We start from the raw sequence: 17,500 nt of genomic DNA, 5'->3' as shown, positions 1-17,500 counted from the left end.
GGGCCGCGCTCAGAATGAGCTGCTCTTGGCAAGAACAATGCAAAGTGTTATACAATCTACTGCATAGATTTAGCTATTTCTGAAAAATGTGGCTACGCTCCTTTTATATTTATTTAACTCCAAAGACATCAGACATTTTACCTGTATCAAAATAACAACACATACTGAACACTGTATTCATATATCTTCTTCCTTCCTTCCTTACTTCCCGCCTTCTTCTTTTCGGTCTCATTCATTCTGTTCCATCATTCCTGCTTCCGTTTCTTCACCATTTGGTTTATAACAAAAGTTATCAACCTAAAAGTGATCAAACAGCCAATGGAAGTTCCCCAGCGTATCTGGGTCATAGAAATCAGCCTTCTGTAGGACTATTAGGCCTACCACGTCATCAACACTGTGATTATCATTACGTGTGTGTGTGTGTGTGTCTGTTTTGAAGGTGGCGCAGTAGGTGTAAAACACAATTTCCTTCAGTTCCCAATGCCAATGGCTATCCTTATAAGCCATACAACACACAAAGAAACACATGTTCACATGAGCAGCAGGCCTTTACTGCACAGCCGTCCAACAACCCTGTAATGATTCTCACATGACAACAGGCAATTTAAGCACTTTGCAAAAACGCTATCATCTTGCTCATCAAAGCTGTCATTCTCATCTTGCCCCCCCTTTACAGAAGCCCCGCCCCCCTCCACGAGGCCCCCCATCCTCCAGGCCCCCACCACGGGGCCCCTCACCACCCGGCCCCCCGCCACGCCCACCCCCACCTGCGCCCTGCCCGACGAGGTGCTCAGCAAATTCAGCGTCCAGGGCAGTGCGGCCGTCGGGACCAGCATCCTCTACAGCTGTCTGTCGGGGTGAGCCTGGCAGAACCGCAGGGCTCAGCGCATGGAGATGGAGCACACACACACACACACACACACACACACACACACACACACACACACATACAGACCCTGTGTGTGTGTGTGTGTGTGTGTGTGTGTGTGTGAGTATGTGGGTGGGCTGACAGGCAAGGGAAGCGGGCGAGTAGGAGGAGGTAGAGAGACATGATGAAACCAACGAGGAAGAGGAGGGTGTGAAGAAGAACGCGAATGTCAAATGGTTTGTGGGACTGTCGACTGTGCGTGTGTGTGTGTGTGTGTGTGTGTGTGTGTGTGTGTGTGTGTATGTTTGTGTGTGGTTGTGTGTGTGTGTGTGCGGGGGGGGGGGGGGGGGGGGGTGCTGAAGGTAATGTTAAAGTCAAAGAGTGACAAAAGGGGCGGAGCATCATTGACCAGAGCGAGGGATCTCTCTGGCTAACTAGGTCATTATATTCTAATCTTGTGTTGACTCCCGTGTTCGCTCTGACTCATCTAATGGGCCTAATGGATCCAACACAAGCGTGCGCATGTGCGTCCGCGCGTGTGTCAGACAAAGTGGAGCACTGGGGGAAAAATAGACGCAGTGACAGACAGACGCACGATAACATGTACATCCGGTAGGTCTGTTGATACGGTCAACAGAATGTCCAGTGTAAGTCCATATTGTAAATGTCACCATACCTCCTCTCATTCTCTCTCTCTCTCTCTCTCTCTCTCTCTCTCTCTCCCTCTCTCTCTCCCTCTCTCTCTCCCTCTCTCTCTCTCTTTTTCCTCCATGATTCTCACAAACAGGGCCTCTATAGTGGGAAGCAGTGAAAATTTCTGTCAAGGAAATCAAACATGGCAGTTCCCTCACCCCGCATGTCAAAGTAAGTTAGTGTTTGGTGTCAAGGCAAGGAATCCATTTCCATTTGACTGTGTTTGATTGTTCAATGTGGGTGAAAGTGTGTGTGTGTGCAAGTGGGAGACAGGTAGAAAGATGAGATGAGATGCATGCACTTTTACCAATACGTATACCTTTTATTGGTGTCTGATTGTCTGACAAATTTCATTTGTTTTGTTGTTGTTGTGTGTTTATGTGTGTTTCTGTGTGTCTGTGCCTACATGTGTATGTGCCTGTGTGTGGGGGTGGGTGCTTTTCCTTGTTGCTACAAGTGGAAAATCTTAAAAAAAACTGCCACATTATGTCGATTTTCAATCAATCCCTTTATTAATACTACTCACACTGGAATCCATTCAACACGTATTGTACTTGGATTGAAGGCTTAATAACTATGATATGTAGGAGAGAGGGAACATTTGTAGGCGGTTTAGCACCGCATAATAGTCTTTTGCGGGGCTGTCTTGCCATCTAGTGGCTACAATTGGCATAGCAAGGCCTTGCAATACCGTGTAAACAGTACACACAGTAACTAGTGGACCATAATAATAATTCAAAATAAAAGTGGTATTGTATCATTTGTAACAGAGCAACCCATTTCAAGCGTATTTATTCAAACCAAGCTGTCCCCCCTCCATCCTGTGTGTGTGTGTGTGTGTGCCAGTGGTGTTCTGCGTGCCCCCGCCTCCGGTGGAGAAGGGCTACGTGGTGGCCGTGCAGAAGACCGAGTACGAGGTGGGCTACGACATCCACTTCCTGTGTAAGAAGAACTTCCTGCTGGACGGGCAGCAGAAGGTCACCTGTCTGGCCAGTGGCAAATGGAGCGCCCCTCCCCCGCACTGTCGAGGTGAGACCGGAGGGCTCCAAGAGACACGCACTCATCCGTAGTCAGGGTTTGAGCGTACACTATGTCAACACAGAGTGAACACTGAGAACTAGTATGATTACTCACTGCAGGGCGTCATGTTCTTCTTCTGTTCTCTCTCTGCTTTAACTTTTGTCTTCCCAATCGTTGCGTGGCTGGCCGTCCCCGTCCAGCTCGCTGTCTCCTCCCGGGCCAGCGGAGCCGCGTGCTGATTGGTGGAGAGAAGCGCTGGCCCTTTGACCTCACCGACGGCATGGTTCCCCACGGGGAGAACGTCACCTTCTTCTGCAAACATCCCCGCAAACAGTGCAGCCTCACCATCAGCCAGGGCTGCTTTGACGGGAAACTGCAGCCCCCAGAATGCTACCTGGGTAAGACAGATCGATCTCTACCTCTCTGTCCGTCTCTCTGTGTATGCGTGTGCATTGAGGACCGTGTATGAGGTATGCATGTTATGTATGTATGCACCGTTTATGCAGGATACAGTTTATATTGTATATCCAGTATGCCTGCATCGATGCATGTACATATGGATGTTTGAAGAGGCCCTATATCATAAGGTCCAGGGGATGTATGTATGTATGTATGTATGTATGCATGTATGCATGTATGTATGTATGTATGCATGTGTTTACATGGGCCCTAAGATCCAGGTGATTTAGGTATCCTGTAAATAATGAATACATACTGCACATACATACATACATACATACATACATACATGCAGGGGTCCTGAGGGTGATGGTGTCTCTCCTGTGTCCGCAGAGCCCACCTGGCTGCAGTACAAGCTGTTCCCCCACCGGCTGGTCTCAGAGATTGACGCCTGTTTGCCTGGAGACCTGGAGTGATGAGGGGCCCCCGATCTACTGCCTCTACCAAGGGGCCCTCAGCAGCCTGTCACACACACACGCACGCACACGCGCACACACGTGCACACGCACGCACACACGCACACACACACACACACACACACACACACACATACGTACCTGATAACTGTGCATGTGTGAGACCATTGAGTATTTCTCAAGGTATATTTTTTACACAGTAATGTTTGAAACACTGCATATGGTTTTAAACCTCTCTATTATCATCCCTACCACGTTGCACTGTGTAAGATAATCAGACGATACATGATTAACAATCATAATATGTTCTGAAAATGACATATTGCAATCCTCATGATGATTTAAAAGTACATATTATACCTGCTATGAACTTTTCCTTCATATACCTTGTAAGTTGTCACTATATTCAAGGGACTGCCTGGGTTGCTTTTCTTCAAGTTATTTGTGACATCTTTTGACAGCGTGGTAACATGTTTTGGACGCATCAAGCCTTGTTGTGGCTTGTCAGTTTTGTTGATGCATTATTTTAAATAAAACAATTTAAAGTCTTCCAGAGTTTCCTTTAGATGAATAAACACACACGCACGCACGCACGCACGCACGCACGCACACACACACACACACGCACACGCACACGCACACGCACACGCACACGCTCACGCTCACGCTCACACTCACACACAGGCTGCAGGTTCAACCGTAGTCATAGGCTGAACATGGCTGCTAGTCGGACCCGGTAGGCTGCGACACCATAGCAACTCCCCTTGACCCCTCCCTCCCTCAGTATTCGCAGCATCACCCTTTACACTGCACATTCATATTTGGTCCTCCGGAAATATCCTCGGCTCGGGTAAGCCAGTCCCTATGCAGCGAATATATGGGTGGAGTAGAGTTTAAAATACTGTTCAAAATGTATCGGCAGCATGACGAGCAACCCCTCACACCTGCTCTTGAAGCATAGCTTCAATTCATCACGATAAAGTTTTTTTTGTTAAAGCTTTCGCGTTTTTGCTATTCGTGTTTCGAACCCTCGACTCTAAAATGGCTGGCCGTAGGTCCGAGAATACTACGATGGACAGAAAGGGAAGTGCTGAAGCGGCGGGCTCCATTGTGGCTGTAGGTTCTCTACAGCGGATGACGCGCTCATGTTAGGCTCGTCCAAGGTTCGACTGGTGTCAAAGCACACGCGCGCCGCCCTCCTGCTATTGACAGCTCGGACCTCGGACCACGGTGCGTAATGGCGTCCACCCTGCACCCAGTGTCTCTGTTTATCCTTTGACCAATATCAACCGGTTGGATTTGGAGGTACCGTAATAATCATCCTAATGTCAACATTGCAATGTCCAAAATGTGAATGTCTTGTCGTTACTTGTATTGTCAGTGTTATTGTTAGTGTTATTATTTGTGTTATTATTTACATTCTCGTGTGTCATCAGTATTGCATGCCGATGAGGTTACAACCAATAGGTACAGCGTGATAACGTGCTTTAATAGCCTATTACTTTTTTATTTTAAATCGCACCGTTAAGCCCATTGAAAAGCTGTCTGTCTAATAAAAGATGCATTTTTATAACCACATAACAATTCACCTTATAACCATTCATTTGATATAATGAACGAGTTGGGATACAAATTGGCAGGCTATATCAACACGATGAAATAGTAACATCTATAGATGATAATAGAACAAATTAAACTAAACTTGACCAACAACTTGACCCCTGGGTGTTTTCCAGAAAGGCTGCGACAGCATTTTTTATTTTAGTTTGGAGACTGCTTAAAATTGTGATATTGCTTGTTATTTCTGTTGTTCCACTTTACTCAAAACCTGTATAACTGATTGATTGATTGATTTTTTTTCAGGAACACCATTAGTTATGCCCCACAATGGATTCCCAGTTGGCTGCAGCCCCGCCCAGCAGCAGCTTGGATGACCAACATGATCGCCAACCTCTGGATGAATCGGGGCCTAAGGTGCTTGTCGGCCCACCAGACGAGACCTCGCCCAGCACTTTAGCCAGTGACCCACAGCTCCTCCCCATCACACCTGTGACTCCCAGGCATGTTTCATCAGTTAATGGAGAAACGTCTGCCTCGAGTGGTCCGTCCAAACAACTCCCTCTGAAAACCTGCAAGAGTGATGGACTCAAGCAGCCAACTAAAGTCAAGACCGGCATGCCTGTTTCAAACAACCAACCTATCAGAATCAAAATCATTGTGCGGGGCAAAAACCCGATCATAAGCACTACCACCAGCCTGACCAAAGAGTTACGTCCCTCAGAGTTCACAAGATCTGTGCCAGTCTCCCCCGAGACTGTTTCGACAGTCCTCGCCTCCGACAGAAACCCTGATGAACCCCCACGTGCCTCATCTCTATCTGCCATAATGAACGAGCCCCGGACCACAGGAGCTGTCCATCAAAAAGTGGAAACCCCCAAAGCGGGCTTGTTTGATGGAGTGGGGAACGGGGCCGTGGAGAAGACGACTGAAGATGACAAAAGAGATCTTCGGAAAGGCAGTACTACGACCAATCACGGGCCTGCCACAGAAGACCCCCTGGGGCCCAGCAGGGCAGAACCAGAGGAACCAAGGCCTGCGGAGGGAGGGGGCCCGGTTGAATGTGAAGTCACTGTACCTCTCAATCTGCAGAGACTGGACCTGAAGGTGGTGGAGGCGGAGGCGGAGGCGGAGGCGGAGTCGACGGGGGAACAGACTGAACCGCTGGACCTCAGCCTGCCCATGAGGAGAAGGGACCCTGACGGTGGGAGCGGTGGACGCCCGTGGAACGACTCTGTCTGTGAGAGCTCACTGATAATGGAGGTGGACGAGTTCGAGGGGGAGGGAGACCGAGACGTGGTGGAAGAGGATGATGATGATGATGATGATGATGATGATGGTGGTGGTGTGGCCAGGAAGGGCGACCAAGCATTTAGCGCAATCGGCGCCGATTCTTTTGGAGATTCGATCCTGTCTCCTTCGTTCTTCTCTACCTCCGTATTTGCCTCCCTCTCCTCGATAGACTCTGACAATGACAATTTTCTCTTCATAGATGACCAGGGAATCCCGTATAATCTCAGTCCAGAAGGACACAAAGTGCCCCAAATAGACACCTCCACACTTGACGGCGGGCCGCTCTCAGGTCGCTCCGTGACTCAGTCCCCGTCTCCTCACGGAAAGAGGAAAGAGCCATCGCAGCTGGTCACTTTATTAGCCTCTAACCTCGGCCAAAGTTTGGGGAACCCGTCGCACGCACTCGCCGCCCCTCGCGATAACCTGCTTTCCTCACCACAGCCCTCGGCCCCCGAGTCCCCACCTCAGAGCGCCGAGCCTTTAAAGGCGGCAGAGCTGTCGACGGGGGCCCCGGCCACAAAGAACTCAGACTCCTCCAGGGCGGCCGAGCCCTGCGGGACCTCCACCGGCGGGGCTGGGGCCGCGGTGGCAGTGAACCAAACCATGCAGCTCCTCACCAACCCGCCGGGGAACGCGCCTATTCTCCTCCTCTCCTCCCCTTCCGCCTCCACCCAGTTCTCCTCCTCCTCTCCGATGGGTCTTTCCCTGCCCCTTTCCCTGGCACAGAACTCCACCCCTACCGCCACCCCCATGCTCCTCCTCCTGTCCTCCGTCTCCTCCTCCTCCGGTCCGTCCCTCGCTCTCCTGGACCCCTCGACCGGTCAGCTCTCCCAGATCACTGCAGCCAGCTCCGGCCCCCTCTCCTTCCCTGCTCTGTCTGCTGGTCAGCTCAGCACACCGGGCCCCTCCGTTCTCTCCTATCCCATGATCCAGCTGGGCCCCAACAACGCCTCTGTTGTCCTATCTGGAGTGGGTAACAACCTGACCACGAACCCGGTCGCCCTGACCTCGTCCTCGTCCTCCACCACCGTCACCATCACCACCACCACCACCCCCAGCCTCCAGACCAACAGCCTCACCCCCGCCACTGGGGCCCTCTGCCATGTGCCCCCCCCCGGTCCGACTCAGACCAAGTCCTCAGACGCCAACGTGGAAGCAGAAGTCATATCTAAGGAAGGAAACACCAAGCCATCCCCCTTTACATCAGGAAGCCCCCCTCCGCTACACAACTACGACATGACCTTTGACCTTTTAGACCCCCTGAGTCCGCCGGCGGAGGCGGACCCCTCCTCGGGATCGGAGCACGGGACGGACCCGGCGACCCGTCGCGGGTCGGACCCGGCGGTCCCGCTGGAGGACCACCTGTACTTCTCCAGCATGGCGCCGCCGTCGCCGTCCATCTTCACCAGCAGCCAGCTGGACGCCATGGACCCCCTGGACCCGCTGGACCCCCTGTCCCCGTCCTCCTCCCCCAACTCCCTGGGGCCCCGCAAGATCCTGTACTGCCAGCTGTGTCCCCGGGTCTTCTTCTACTCGTCGGACCTCGAGCGCCACGCCATCACCCACTCCCAGAAGAAGCCCCACGTGTGTCAGCAGTGTGGGAAAGCCTTTAAGCGCTCCAGCCACCTGCAGGTCTGTGCAGACTGCGCTGCGTTAAACACAGCTTTATTCCCAAGACCGATCATTATGCCTTGACGGCATAAGACAAGCAGAAAGAAAAAGCACCACGTAGCAGCGTGTTCTTCTTTTTATAGGCACCTCCACTATCGGCGTCAAGGGTGCAGTGTGTAAGATGAAGTGGCATCTAGCAGGCAGTTTGCAGAGTTTGCAGATTGCGACATACTGAAGACCTCCCCTCTGCCTTGACAACTGTGTGTAGATATAAAGGGCTCATTCTAATGTGCCGCAAAACCAATTCTTATTTTCATGGGATTATTTACTGATCAGAAACTACTTCTGAATACTATGTTTCCTATCTCCCGAGGCCACTCGGCTAGATGCCACAAAATACTACACCCTGGACCTTGTCGTCGTAACTGTTATTTATAGCATATTGAAGAGGTTAATTCGGCCTACTGATATATTACAGGTACAAAACTGTTTACCTTACTGGCCTTTATAGACAAACCGTTTATAAAATGTTATTTATAGCGACTAACAATGAGTACATTTGTCAGAAGAAAGAGATGCAGCATAAATAAGTCCTATGGCATGGTGTGAATAAGGTCTCAAATGATGTGTAGTAAACACCAGCCTCTACGTGGTGGTGGTGCTAGCGTGAACCTCGGCTTGAACCCAGCATGGAGGCCCATCCTGGAACATCGAATGCTAGTGTCATGGTAACGCGTTAATCCACCGTGGAAACCCATGTCCACCACGTTTCATTGCATGTATAAATGTACGTATAAAATTGCACTGAGGTCAACCCACTGACCCATCCCACCGGCCCTCCCCCTCTCTCTCTCTCTCTCTCTCTCTCTCTCTCTCTCCCTCCCTCTCCCCTCCTCCCAGCGACACAAACACATCCACACGGGCCAGAGGAACTACGTGTGCCCCATCTGTGCCAAGCGCTTCCGGGAGGCGGGCGAGCTGCAGCGCCACCAGCGGGTGCACACCGGGGAGAAGCCCTACCAGTGCCCGCTGTGCCACACGCGCTTCGCCGAGCGCAACACCCTGCGCCGGCACACCAAGCGCAAGCACCCCTACCACCAGGTTGCCATGGAGATGCTGAGCGAGAGGAGAGGAGCCGGGGCGGGCGGGGGAGACGACGACGACGGCAGAGGCGGAGGCGGAGGCGGAGGGATCCACCAGGAGGAGGAGGAGGAGGAGAGCGCCGAGTGGTACAGCTCCTCTGTCTCCCACCTCGACGGCTCGGAGGAGTACATGGAGACGTGAGGCGCAGCGGGGGGGGGGGGGGGGGCCTGGAGAGAGGGAGGGGGTTACAGGGAGAGAGGGAGGGGGTTACAGGGAGAGAGGGAGGGGGTTACAGGGAGAGAGGGAGGGGGGTTACAGGGAGAGAGAGGGAGGGGGTTACAGGGAGAGAGGGAGGGGGTTGCAGGGAGAGAGAGGGAGGGGGTTACAGGGAGAGAGGGAGGGGGTTGCAGGGAGAGAGGGAGGGGGTTACAGGGAGAGAGGGAGGGGGTTACAGGGAGAGAGGGAGGGGGTTACAGGGAGAGAGGGAGGGGGTTACAGGGAGAGAGGGAGGGGGTTACAGGGAGAGAGGGAGGGGGTTACAGGGAGAGAGGGAGGGGGTTACAGGGAGAGAGGGAGGGGGATACAGGTAGAGAGGGAGGGGGTTACAGGGAGAGAGGGAGGGGGTTACAGGGAGAGAGGGAGGGGGTTACAGGGAGAGAGGGAGGGGGAGAGAGGGAGGGGGTTACAGGGAGAGAGGGAGGGGGTTGCAGGGAGAGAGGGAGGGGGTTGCAGGGAGAGAGGGAGGGGGTTACAGGGAGAGAGGGAGGGGGAGAGAGGGAGGGGGTTACAGGGAGAGAGGGAGGGGGTTACAGGGAGAGAGGGAGGGGGTTACAGGGAGAGAGGGAGGGGGTTACAGGGAGAGAGGGAGGGGGTTACAGGGAGAGAGGGAGGGGGTTACAGGGAGAGAGGGAGGGGGAGAGAGGGAGGGGGTTACAGGGAGAGAGGGAGGGGGTTACAGGGAGAGAGGGAGGGGGTTACAGGGAGAGAGGGAGGGGGTTACAGGGAGAGAGGGAGGGGGAGAGAGGGAGGGGGTTACAGGGAGAGAGGGAGGGGGATACAGGGAGAGAGGGAGGGGGTTACAGGGAGAGAGAGGCCAAAGGGGCTGGGGTATTCGGGCGGACTTTACCGACTCCCATGCAGACTTTTTGTCTCTTTCCTCTCATCACATATTCAGCGATAATCAAGGGAGCATTTGCAATATTTATACATATATATATGTATATATATATATATGTATATATATAATCATATATATATATTATTTAGTTCTTTATTTATTTCATGAATGTATTTATCTTTTCCATTCCATTTGATGGTCCAAAAAAGTCATCTACTACGTTTGACAGTGTTTCTGTTTGTGTTTGTTTTTTTATAAACTACCTTGAATGAAGAGAGCCCTTGGGCAAAAATTATGCTTAATTTGCAAATTGCCCTTGAAAATATGGAAACAAAAAACAACTTTTGTTGTATTTCCATGTAATTGTGGATTTAAATGCGGAAAAACCAACTACTACAAGTTTCACAGGCTCTATAGCCGCTCACAGTACATAGAAGCTAAGTCATGTTGTAAGAGTTACACTGCTGCACTATAAATTATACTGAATATTTTATTTAATTTATCTTTCTGACCGTCAAATACACTGTGAGTCGTTTGCACTTGATAATTTTCACCTTGTTTTAACGTTGTTATTGAAAATGATTTACTTTATTACGCTGCCTTCTGAAGGGTGATATTATGTATTAAATACATATCATAATGTTTTACGGTTTTGACCAAATGTTCTCAGTTATCGTACAATAAAAAAACATGGAAGCCTTCGATGCCATGATTCATGTTGCTGACTCATTTAAAGCACACCTCACAGTGTCAGATCATACGTGCGGCTTGAGTCTATTATACTTTCTTCTTTGACCATTTTATTGATTTATTTAATTGAACGTATCAAACTGCCTGCCCGGGGCATGTTTAAAATGTAGGCAATAAAAAGAGCTGTTAAAGGTTTGGAACTGATGGCTGGGGCTGCTCCACTGCATCCTGGGGGGTCCGTGAATCATCAGCCTTCTGTTGCCAGCCCCACCCCCACCCCCACCAACCTATTTTCTGGTAAATTTAAGCCACTGAGCAAAGTTGAGCATAAGTTATTAAATAGCATACTGCCCAAATGGCCTGAGTAGAACCTCATAGCTACCGTGTGATTTATGATCTGGTGAAAGGACCCCGTGTATGTTCTGGGGCCCTCATAGAGAGAGGAACTGTACTGCTGTGGTCGTTTCCTTCATTTCCACAGTTGTACCGTTTGAGGAGGACAAGGAGCAGGTGGGGGTCGGTCTTCTGGCTCCAGGAGGCCTAATGGGGAGTCTGCGGACACTGGGGATCAAACGCAGTACCTTTTCCGCTGGGAGTCCAAACACACTAACCCCCACCCTATCCGGCCCCCTGTTCCTCCAGGGTCTTGTATGGAGGTGAAGACCAGGAGGAGGCAGTAGAAGGTGTTCTTGAGAGTTGTTAATACCCACCGCCCACGGACCAAAGCCAGGTTTGCCGTCGGAGGTAAACACATTCGTCTTGGTAAACAACAGGTGGGGCTTCCCCATTTGCATTCATTTTTGTAATTTCCTTAGTCGAGTCTCTGCCAGGCAAATCCTTTTAAGGCTCCAGAAGCAGTGCAGTGGGCTCTGCAGCAGAGTGCAGCACTCTGCATGAAATCTGGTGTTTGGCTGTAACACAACTCTCCTCCTCTCCCCCTCACCTGTCGCTGCAGATAGACAGCCTCGTAGGCTCGGCTACTTCTAAGATCTGACGCCACTCCCGTGTCTTGATCATTCATTCTCTATCTTGGTTTTATAAATCGGCCAACAAAAACAAGCAGCAGTCCCTAATTGACACCGCTGGGCCGATGCATTGGTGGACATACTGTATATGGTCCTCTGTGATAATGAACATTACGTCTGCCCGCTGGCCGGAATCAGCGCAGTCCAGCTGTAGGTGTGTGTGTGTGTGTGTGTGTGAGATTGTGTGTAATTGTATGTATGTGTGCCAATGGGGGAAGGGGTGGTGTGTGTGTGTGTGTGTGTGTGTGTGTGTGTGTGTGTGTGTGTGTGTGTGTGTGTGTGTGTGTGTATGCACAAGTTTTTCTGTGCATGTGTATGTATGTGTGTGCCTACATCAGTGTTTGTGTGTGGAAACCATCTATACACACTTGGAAGAGCTTGAAAGTAAGAAGTTTGACAGAATGCGATGCTGATGGACAGAGTGAGAGGTCCCAGCGTGTGTGTGTGTGTGTGTGTGCTCTGGTGTGTGTGTGTGTGTGTGTGTGTGTGCTCTGGTGTGTGTGTGTGTGTGTGTGTGTGTGTGTGTGTGTGTGTGCTCTGGTGTGTGTGTGTGTGTGTGTGTGTGTGTGTGTGTGTGTGTCGCATCGAGCAGCAGCAGCCGGCGCAGTGACTGGCACGGGGCATGGGGCCAAGTGATTGAAGTGATAAAGGTACGGGAGTGGCGGGGAGGGGTAGGCACCGATGGCAAACACACAGGACCAGGGAATTTGAGGGTTTGAGTTTGGGAATGAGTAACAAGCATAAGCATGTTTAGCACCACCCCCCCCTCCAGGACATAGACATAGCCCCGTTGGACATGTTGACTGTAGGTTCTGCTTTGATGTGTCACGGAGCATTGAAAAGATCGACAACAAGACTCTGTTGAATTATCTGTGGCCAAATGCAGCTGCTGTTGCACAGTGCGGCCACGTGAGGGCACACTTGTGCTTATGGTTTGTTTCCTGTATTCGCCTTTTTACTGTAGTGCGGTTGTACTGCTGTCAAATGGAGGAGGTTTCTGAGTAAGAGACTAAGGGTGTCAGGGACTTTGGGACTTTGATTCTAACATATATATGTGCTTATGATGTGTCAGTTATTTATGGAAAATTAAAAGGTACCACATTGCCATGGGCATGTGACAATCATATTTTTTGTGTCATTCACTATGGGGGTTTGAGGGAGCAAAGGGATCCGTTGAGAGTGTGAGTCTGTATATGTGTACGCACGTGTGTGTGTGTGTGTGTGTGTGTAGAAGCGGGGCGGGGCCTAAACGGACAGAGACGGGCTGGATACCGTACCTCTCTGGCCAGACACAGCGTGGGATTAACACGTGAGTGTGTGAGGGAGGGCGTGTCCAGAGAAGAGGAACAGGTGCTCATCAGTCAGGGAATCCCAGCTCTTGATGAGCACATTTCAGACTGCCTGGCGGGGGGAGGGGCTGGGGGGGGGGGGGAGTGGGCGGAGCAGATGAAGTAAAAAAAGGAAATGATGACGTCACCTGTCCTTCAGTATTGTGGCATGTTGTCTGAGTCAATCATTTGAGGCATGGGTGGGAGAATGGTGACCATTTAAACAGACTTCATGGAGATGCACCGGTATGGAGATGTTTATTTTGTGGAAGCTGTGCGCTTTCAACTCACACAAAAAGTATCGGCTGAGGTACAACCCGGAGGCGATGACCGATCGATTACTATCATGTAGCCTCTGACATTTTTGGCTTCCCTGTGCGTTTCTGTTACATTAGCCGGGGCTGTGTGGCGCTCAGACATCATTACTGGCCCAGCGCTTCTCCTCTCTCCATGTTCCCTGATAAGTGGATCTCTAGATCAATGTCATTGGTCCTCCGTCGGTCAAAATGGCTGCAGCTGCCCTCGCTCGCTCTCTCTCTCTCTCTCTCTCTCTCTCACACACACACATGCTCTCTCTCCCTCTCACTCACTCACTCACTCACTCACTATCTCTCTCTCTCTATCTCTCTCACTCACTCAAGCTCTCTCTCTCTCTTCCTCTCTCTCTCTCACACGCTCTATCTATCTCTCTCTCTCTCTCACATGCTCTATCTCTCTCTCTCTCTCTCACATGCTCTATATCTCTCTCTCTCCCTCTCTTCTTCTCTCCCTCTCTCTCTCTCTCGCGCTCCCTCATGGATGTCCTCTCTTATCCCCTTCCCACATTCTCTATCGCTCATGTGTGTCCCCACATCTACCTCTACCTCTCTCTCTCCCTTAACCCCTCCCCCTCTCTCCCCTCTCTCGCCCCCCCTCCCTGGCTCAGTTCTTTTATGACCTGCTGAACCAGCACACACCAACTTGTCCGTCAAAACGGCAGAACAGGTGCTCCTGCACTGACCCCCCACCCTTTGCTGTAGGCAGCATACACGCACACACACACACACACACACACACACACACACACACACACACACACACACACACACATACACACACACACACACACACACACACATACACAGATACACGCACGCACACACACATACAGACAAACACAGATCTCTTCTACTCTTGACACACGCACGCACACACGCACGCACACACGCACACACACACACACACACGCACGCACCCACACAGATACATGCACGCACACACATACACACATACACAGATACACGCACACACACACACACACACACACACACACACACACATACACAGATACACGCATGTACACACACACACATACACACGCACTCACACACACATACACAGATACACACGGGCACACGCATATACCCACACCCACGCCCACAAACGCACGCACACACGCACACCCACATGCACGCACGCACAAACGAACAAACACAGGCAGGCACGCACTCACACACACACACACACACACACACACACACACACACACACACACATAGAGAAACACTCACGGCCTCACACACACACACACACACCCACATACACACGCACGCACCTGTAACCTATGGTGCACGGTATCCGTGCACATAAGACTGGGGAACTAGTTTTCTGTCCACTCTGACACATTATTACTATTTAAGAAGAGCAAAAACACAGATCAAAAAGCACAACACACGTCGCTCATCCCCTGAACCCCGGCCCTGGCTCTGTAACAGAGACACGGGTTTGAGTCTGGTTCCAATACTCCATTACTCTGTGACAGTCGGATGACATAACATGACACATTTGTACAAAAACGTTTGACTGTATACACACACACAGACAGACAGACACACACACACACACACACACACACACACATCCATTTATTAATATTTAAAGTGCACCATTCACCAAGTCTCACCATGGAAATGGTGAGATACATACACACACAAACACACACACACACACACACACACACACACACACACACACACGCACACACATACAAACACAGAGACACGTTTTAAACACTTTAATCAACTGGATGTGTGTAACAGTCACTTCCTCTGTCAATCAATCAGTCTGTCAGACGTCCAGCAGATGTCTGGGCTGGTCGATGGCTGTTCGGGAGGGGGGGGGAGGGGGGGGGCGTCAGACGAGAGGCCAGCCTGCCTGATGGAGGGGGGTCGGGGGGGGGGGGGGGCGGGGGTTTGACAGTCGCTCACAGTTGGCATCAAAGATCCAGGATGCTTTGGGGTGGACAGGGAGAGGGGGGGGGGCAGGCAGGGGGAGAGAGAGAGAGAGAGAGAGAGAGAGAGAGGGGCAGCAGTCTGAGGTGTGTGTGTGTGAGTGTTAAGAGAAGGAAGGGCCGTGCGTTCGCTCTCCTTTCATTCACCTCCGGCCAAACGCAGGACATAAACAAGTGAGGAAGAGGGGAAGGAAGGAAAAAGGTACGAGGGGGGAACATGAAAGACGGAGAGCGTCATTAAGAGCACCACAAAGTTCTCTCTCCTGCTCTCCTTATTGTGCTGCTCTTCCTCCATCTCGCTCCTCTCTCCACTTAATCTTTACTCTGTTCCGCACCTCCCCCAGGGCCGACTTCATTCTCTCTCTCCCTGTAAGTATTCTCTTTCATTTTTCTCTGCCCTTTTGTTGTCAGGGAGAATGCGCATGTTTCCCCCCCCCCCCCCCCACCGCACCCTACTGTAAAGTCAACTTAGTGCCAGGGGTGAAATCTCAATCAGGAGTTGTGTTATTGGATTGCAACAATGGCTGGCTGGATGTCCTCATATAGTGAATTAGTGGAGCGTGTGGGTTTGTGGCTCTGGGAGTAGCGCGAACACTGTGGTGATTTAATATGCATAACTGCGGCTATTGCACAGCACCTGGAGTGTGTGTGTGTGTGTGTGTGTGTGTGTGCGAATGTGTGTGTTTGTATATAGCCTCCCGAAAAAAAACAGGTTTCCTTTGGGGTGTTCCGGGGTCTGGCAAAATCAAATCAATATTGTTAATAAGAGTTGTGCGCTCCCGAATGCTATGCAAATGCATGCTCTTTCCAGATTGTTTGAATTAATTGTTTTTCTTTTCCTCCGATTGTGGGCTGTGTCTCACAGCGGTTCTCTATTGTGTGCGTCATTGTGTGTGTGTGTGTGTGTGCGTGTTATCATTGTGCGGTACCATTACGTATGTGTCGTACTGTACCCCTAGACCCCGGGGCCCCCGCCGGGCTTCTGTCTCTGTCACTCACACTGTCTGGCTCTCTCCCTTTCTCTTTCTCTCCGTCTCTCTCTCTCTCTTGCTCTTGTCGTCTGTTCCCTTCCCTTCGTTCTTTTGAAATGCCCGTCTGCCTTCGTCACCGTGTGACTCGGGGGCCTCTCTTGTTCTACGGCTGGCCCCCCCCGGTGCGGCCGCGACGGGCCCCTCTATATGCAGGCCTGTGGCTGTCACTGCTAATAGAGCACTGCTTCACCCTGTAGCGTGTAGCGTGTAGCCTGTAGCGTGTAGCCCGTAGCCCGTAGCATGTAGCCCGTAGCCTGCCGGGTGACCTGAAAAAACCCCAGCAACACGTCTCTTCTGTTTCTCCCTCATTCTTTAATCTCAAGTATACTCAGTGGGTGCCTCTTATAAATTAGGTTAGAGTCACTTGATTAAATCCCTGCTGCTTTCTGTCTCCCTCTCTCTCTCTCGCTCTCTCTCTCTCTCTCTCTCTCTCTCTCTCTCACTCTCTCTTTCTCTCTATTGCTCTCTGCCTCTCTTGTTCTCTCTCTTTCTACCTCTCTCGCTCTCTCTCTCTCTCTCTCTCTCTCCCTCTCTCTCTCTCTCTCTCTCTCTCTCTCTCTCCTTTGCCAAAGGAAGAGGCAGAGTAATCGAAGAGTTCATTCCTCCTGGTTGGCTGAAACCAGGAACAAACTTTTCCTCTCTGCTCCACGGCCCCTGGAAGCCCCGCCCCCCTCAGACATGACGCTGCTGGCGGCCGAGAGGTCCCTCCTCATCAGGAACAAGTTCCGCTCAGGTGAGCCGGCTCCGTCGGATTGGTGTAGCCCTGTGTCAATCAATCAAAAAAAAAGGAGATTTCCAAACAGTTCCTATTACAGTGTCGTAGCCTCCAAACCGGAGGTAGAAGGACATCACAGGCGGGTATTTGGTTGGGTTCATTCGTCCCCCCGATATGTCTTAGCCATGTAATGGAGCTGGAGTAAGTAGTGTGGCGTGCTGGGCTGTTATATACAAATGTACTCTTTACTGTTGTACTGTACCAGTACCGCTTCGCTGTGTGCAGCTCTGTGCACCGCTGGGTCGAGGATCAAATGTTGACAAGT

The 17,500-nt window shown here is 51.1% G+C and overlaps 3 protein-coding genes across 9 annotated transcripts in view; all 3 read left to right on the top strand.

Moving 5' to 3' along the window:
• ntd5 (ntl-dependent gene 5) overlaps positions 1-4,004 on the top strand; it is an 8,668-nt gene extending 4,664 nt beyond the window's left edge. The window contains exons 4-8 of the mRNA XM_084472281.1: positions 677-857; positions 1,656-1,732; positions 2,408-2,590; positions 2,782-2,979; positions 3,374-4,004. Coding sequence (XP_084328407.1) covers positions 677-857; positions 1,656-1,732; positions 2,408-2,590; positions 2,782-2,979; positions 3,374-3,456 — 722 coding nt within the window. The 3' untranslated portion in view covers positions 3,457-4,004. The remainder of the gene's footprint in view (positions 1-676; positions 858-1,655; positions 1,733-2,407; positions 2,591-2,781; positions 2,980-3,373) is intronic.
• A 314-nt stretch (positions 4,005-4,318) lies between these two features.
• LOC311352164 (uncharacterized protein) lies at positions 4,319-9,201 on the top strand (the record flags this gene model as incomplete). 2 transcript variants are annotated; one of them, XM_084472383.1, is made up of 3 exons in its annotated part: positions 4,319-4,686; positions 5,320-7,938; positions 8,818-9,201. In XM_084472383.1, the coding sequence occupies exons 2-3, from the start codon at positions 5,344-5,346 to the stop codon at positions 9,199-9,201; spliced, it is 2,979 nt and encodes a 992-aa protein (XP_084328509.1). In that variant the 5' UTR covers positions 4,319-4,686; positions 5,320-5,343. The 2 variants fall into 2 exon arrangements, with proteins under 2 accessions (XP_084328509.1, XP_084328508.1); XM_084472382.1 differs by having other exon boundaries at positions 4,319-4,761.
• A 6,300-nt stretch (positions 9,202-15,501) lies between these two features.
• LOC311352054 (uncharacterized protein) overlaps positions 15,502-17,500 on the top strand; it is a 15,787-nt gene continuing 13,788 nt past the window's right edge. For 4 of the 6 annotated variants that reach the window (XM_084472244.1, XM_084472242.1, XM_084472243.1 and 1 more), the window contains exons 1-3: positions 15,502-15,631; positions 15,774-15,798; positions 17,033-17,193. In XM_084472244.1, the coding sequence (XP_084328370.1) occupies positions 17,139-17,193 (55 nt within the window). In that variant the 5' untranslated portion in view covers positions 15,502-15,631; positions 15,774-15,798; positions 17,033-17,138. Of the gene's footprint in view, positions 15,799-17,032; positions 17,194-17,500 lie in introns of all 6 variants that reach the window. The other 2 variants (XM_084472241.1, XM_084472240.1) reach the window with 2 other exon arrangements.

The sequence above is a fragment of the Micromesistius poutassou genome (genome assembly GCF_964030765.1).
Source record: "Micromesistius poutassou genome assembly, chromosome: 8".
Classification (NCBI taxonomy): domain Eukaryota; kingdom Metazoa; phylum Chordata; class Actinopteri; order Gadiformes; family Gadidae; genus Micromesistius; species Micromesistius poutassou.
This window is presented reverse-complemented; position numbering and strand designations above follow the sequence as displayed.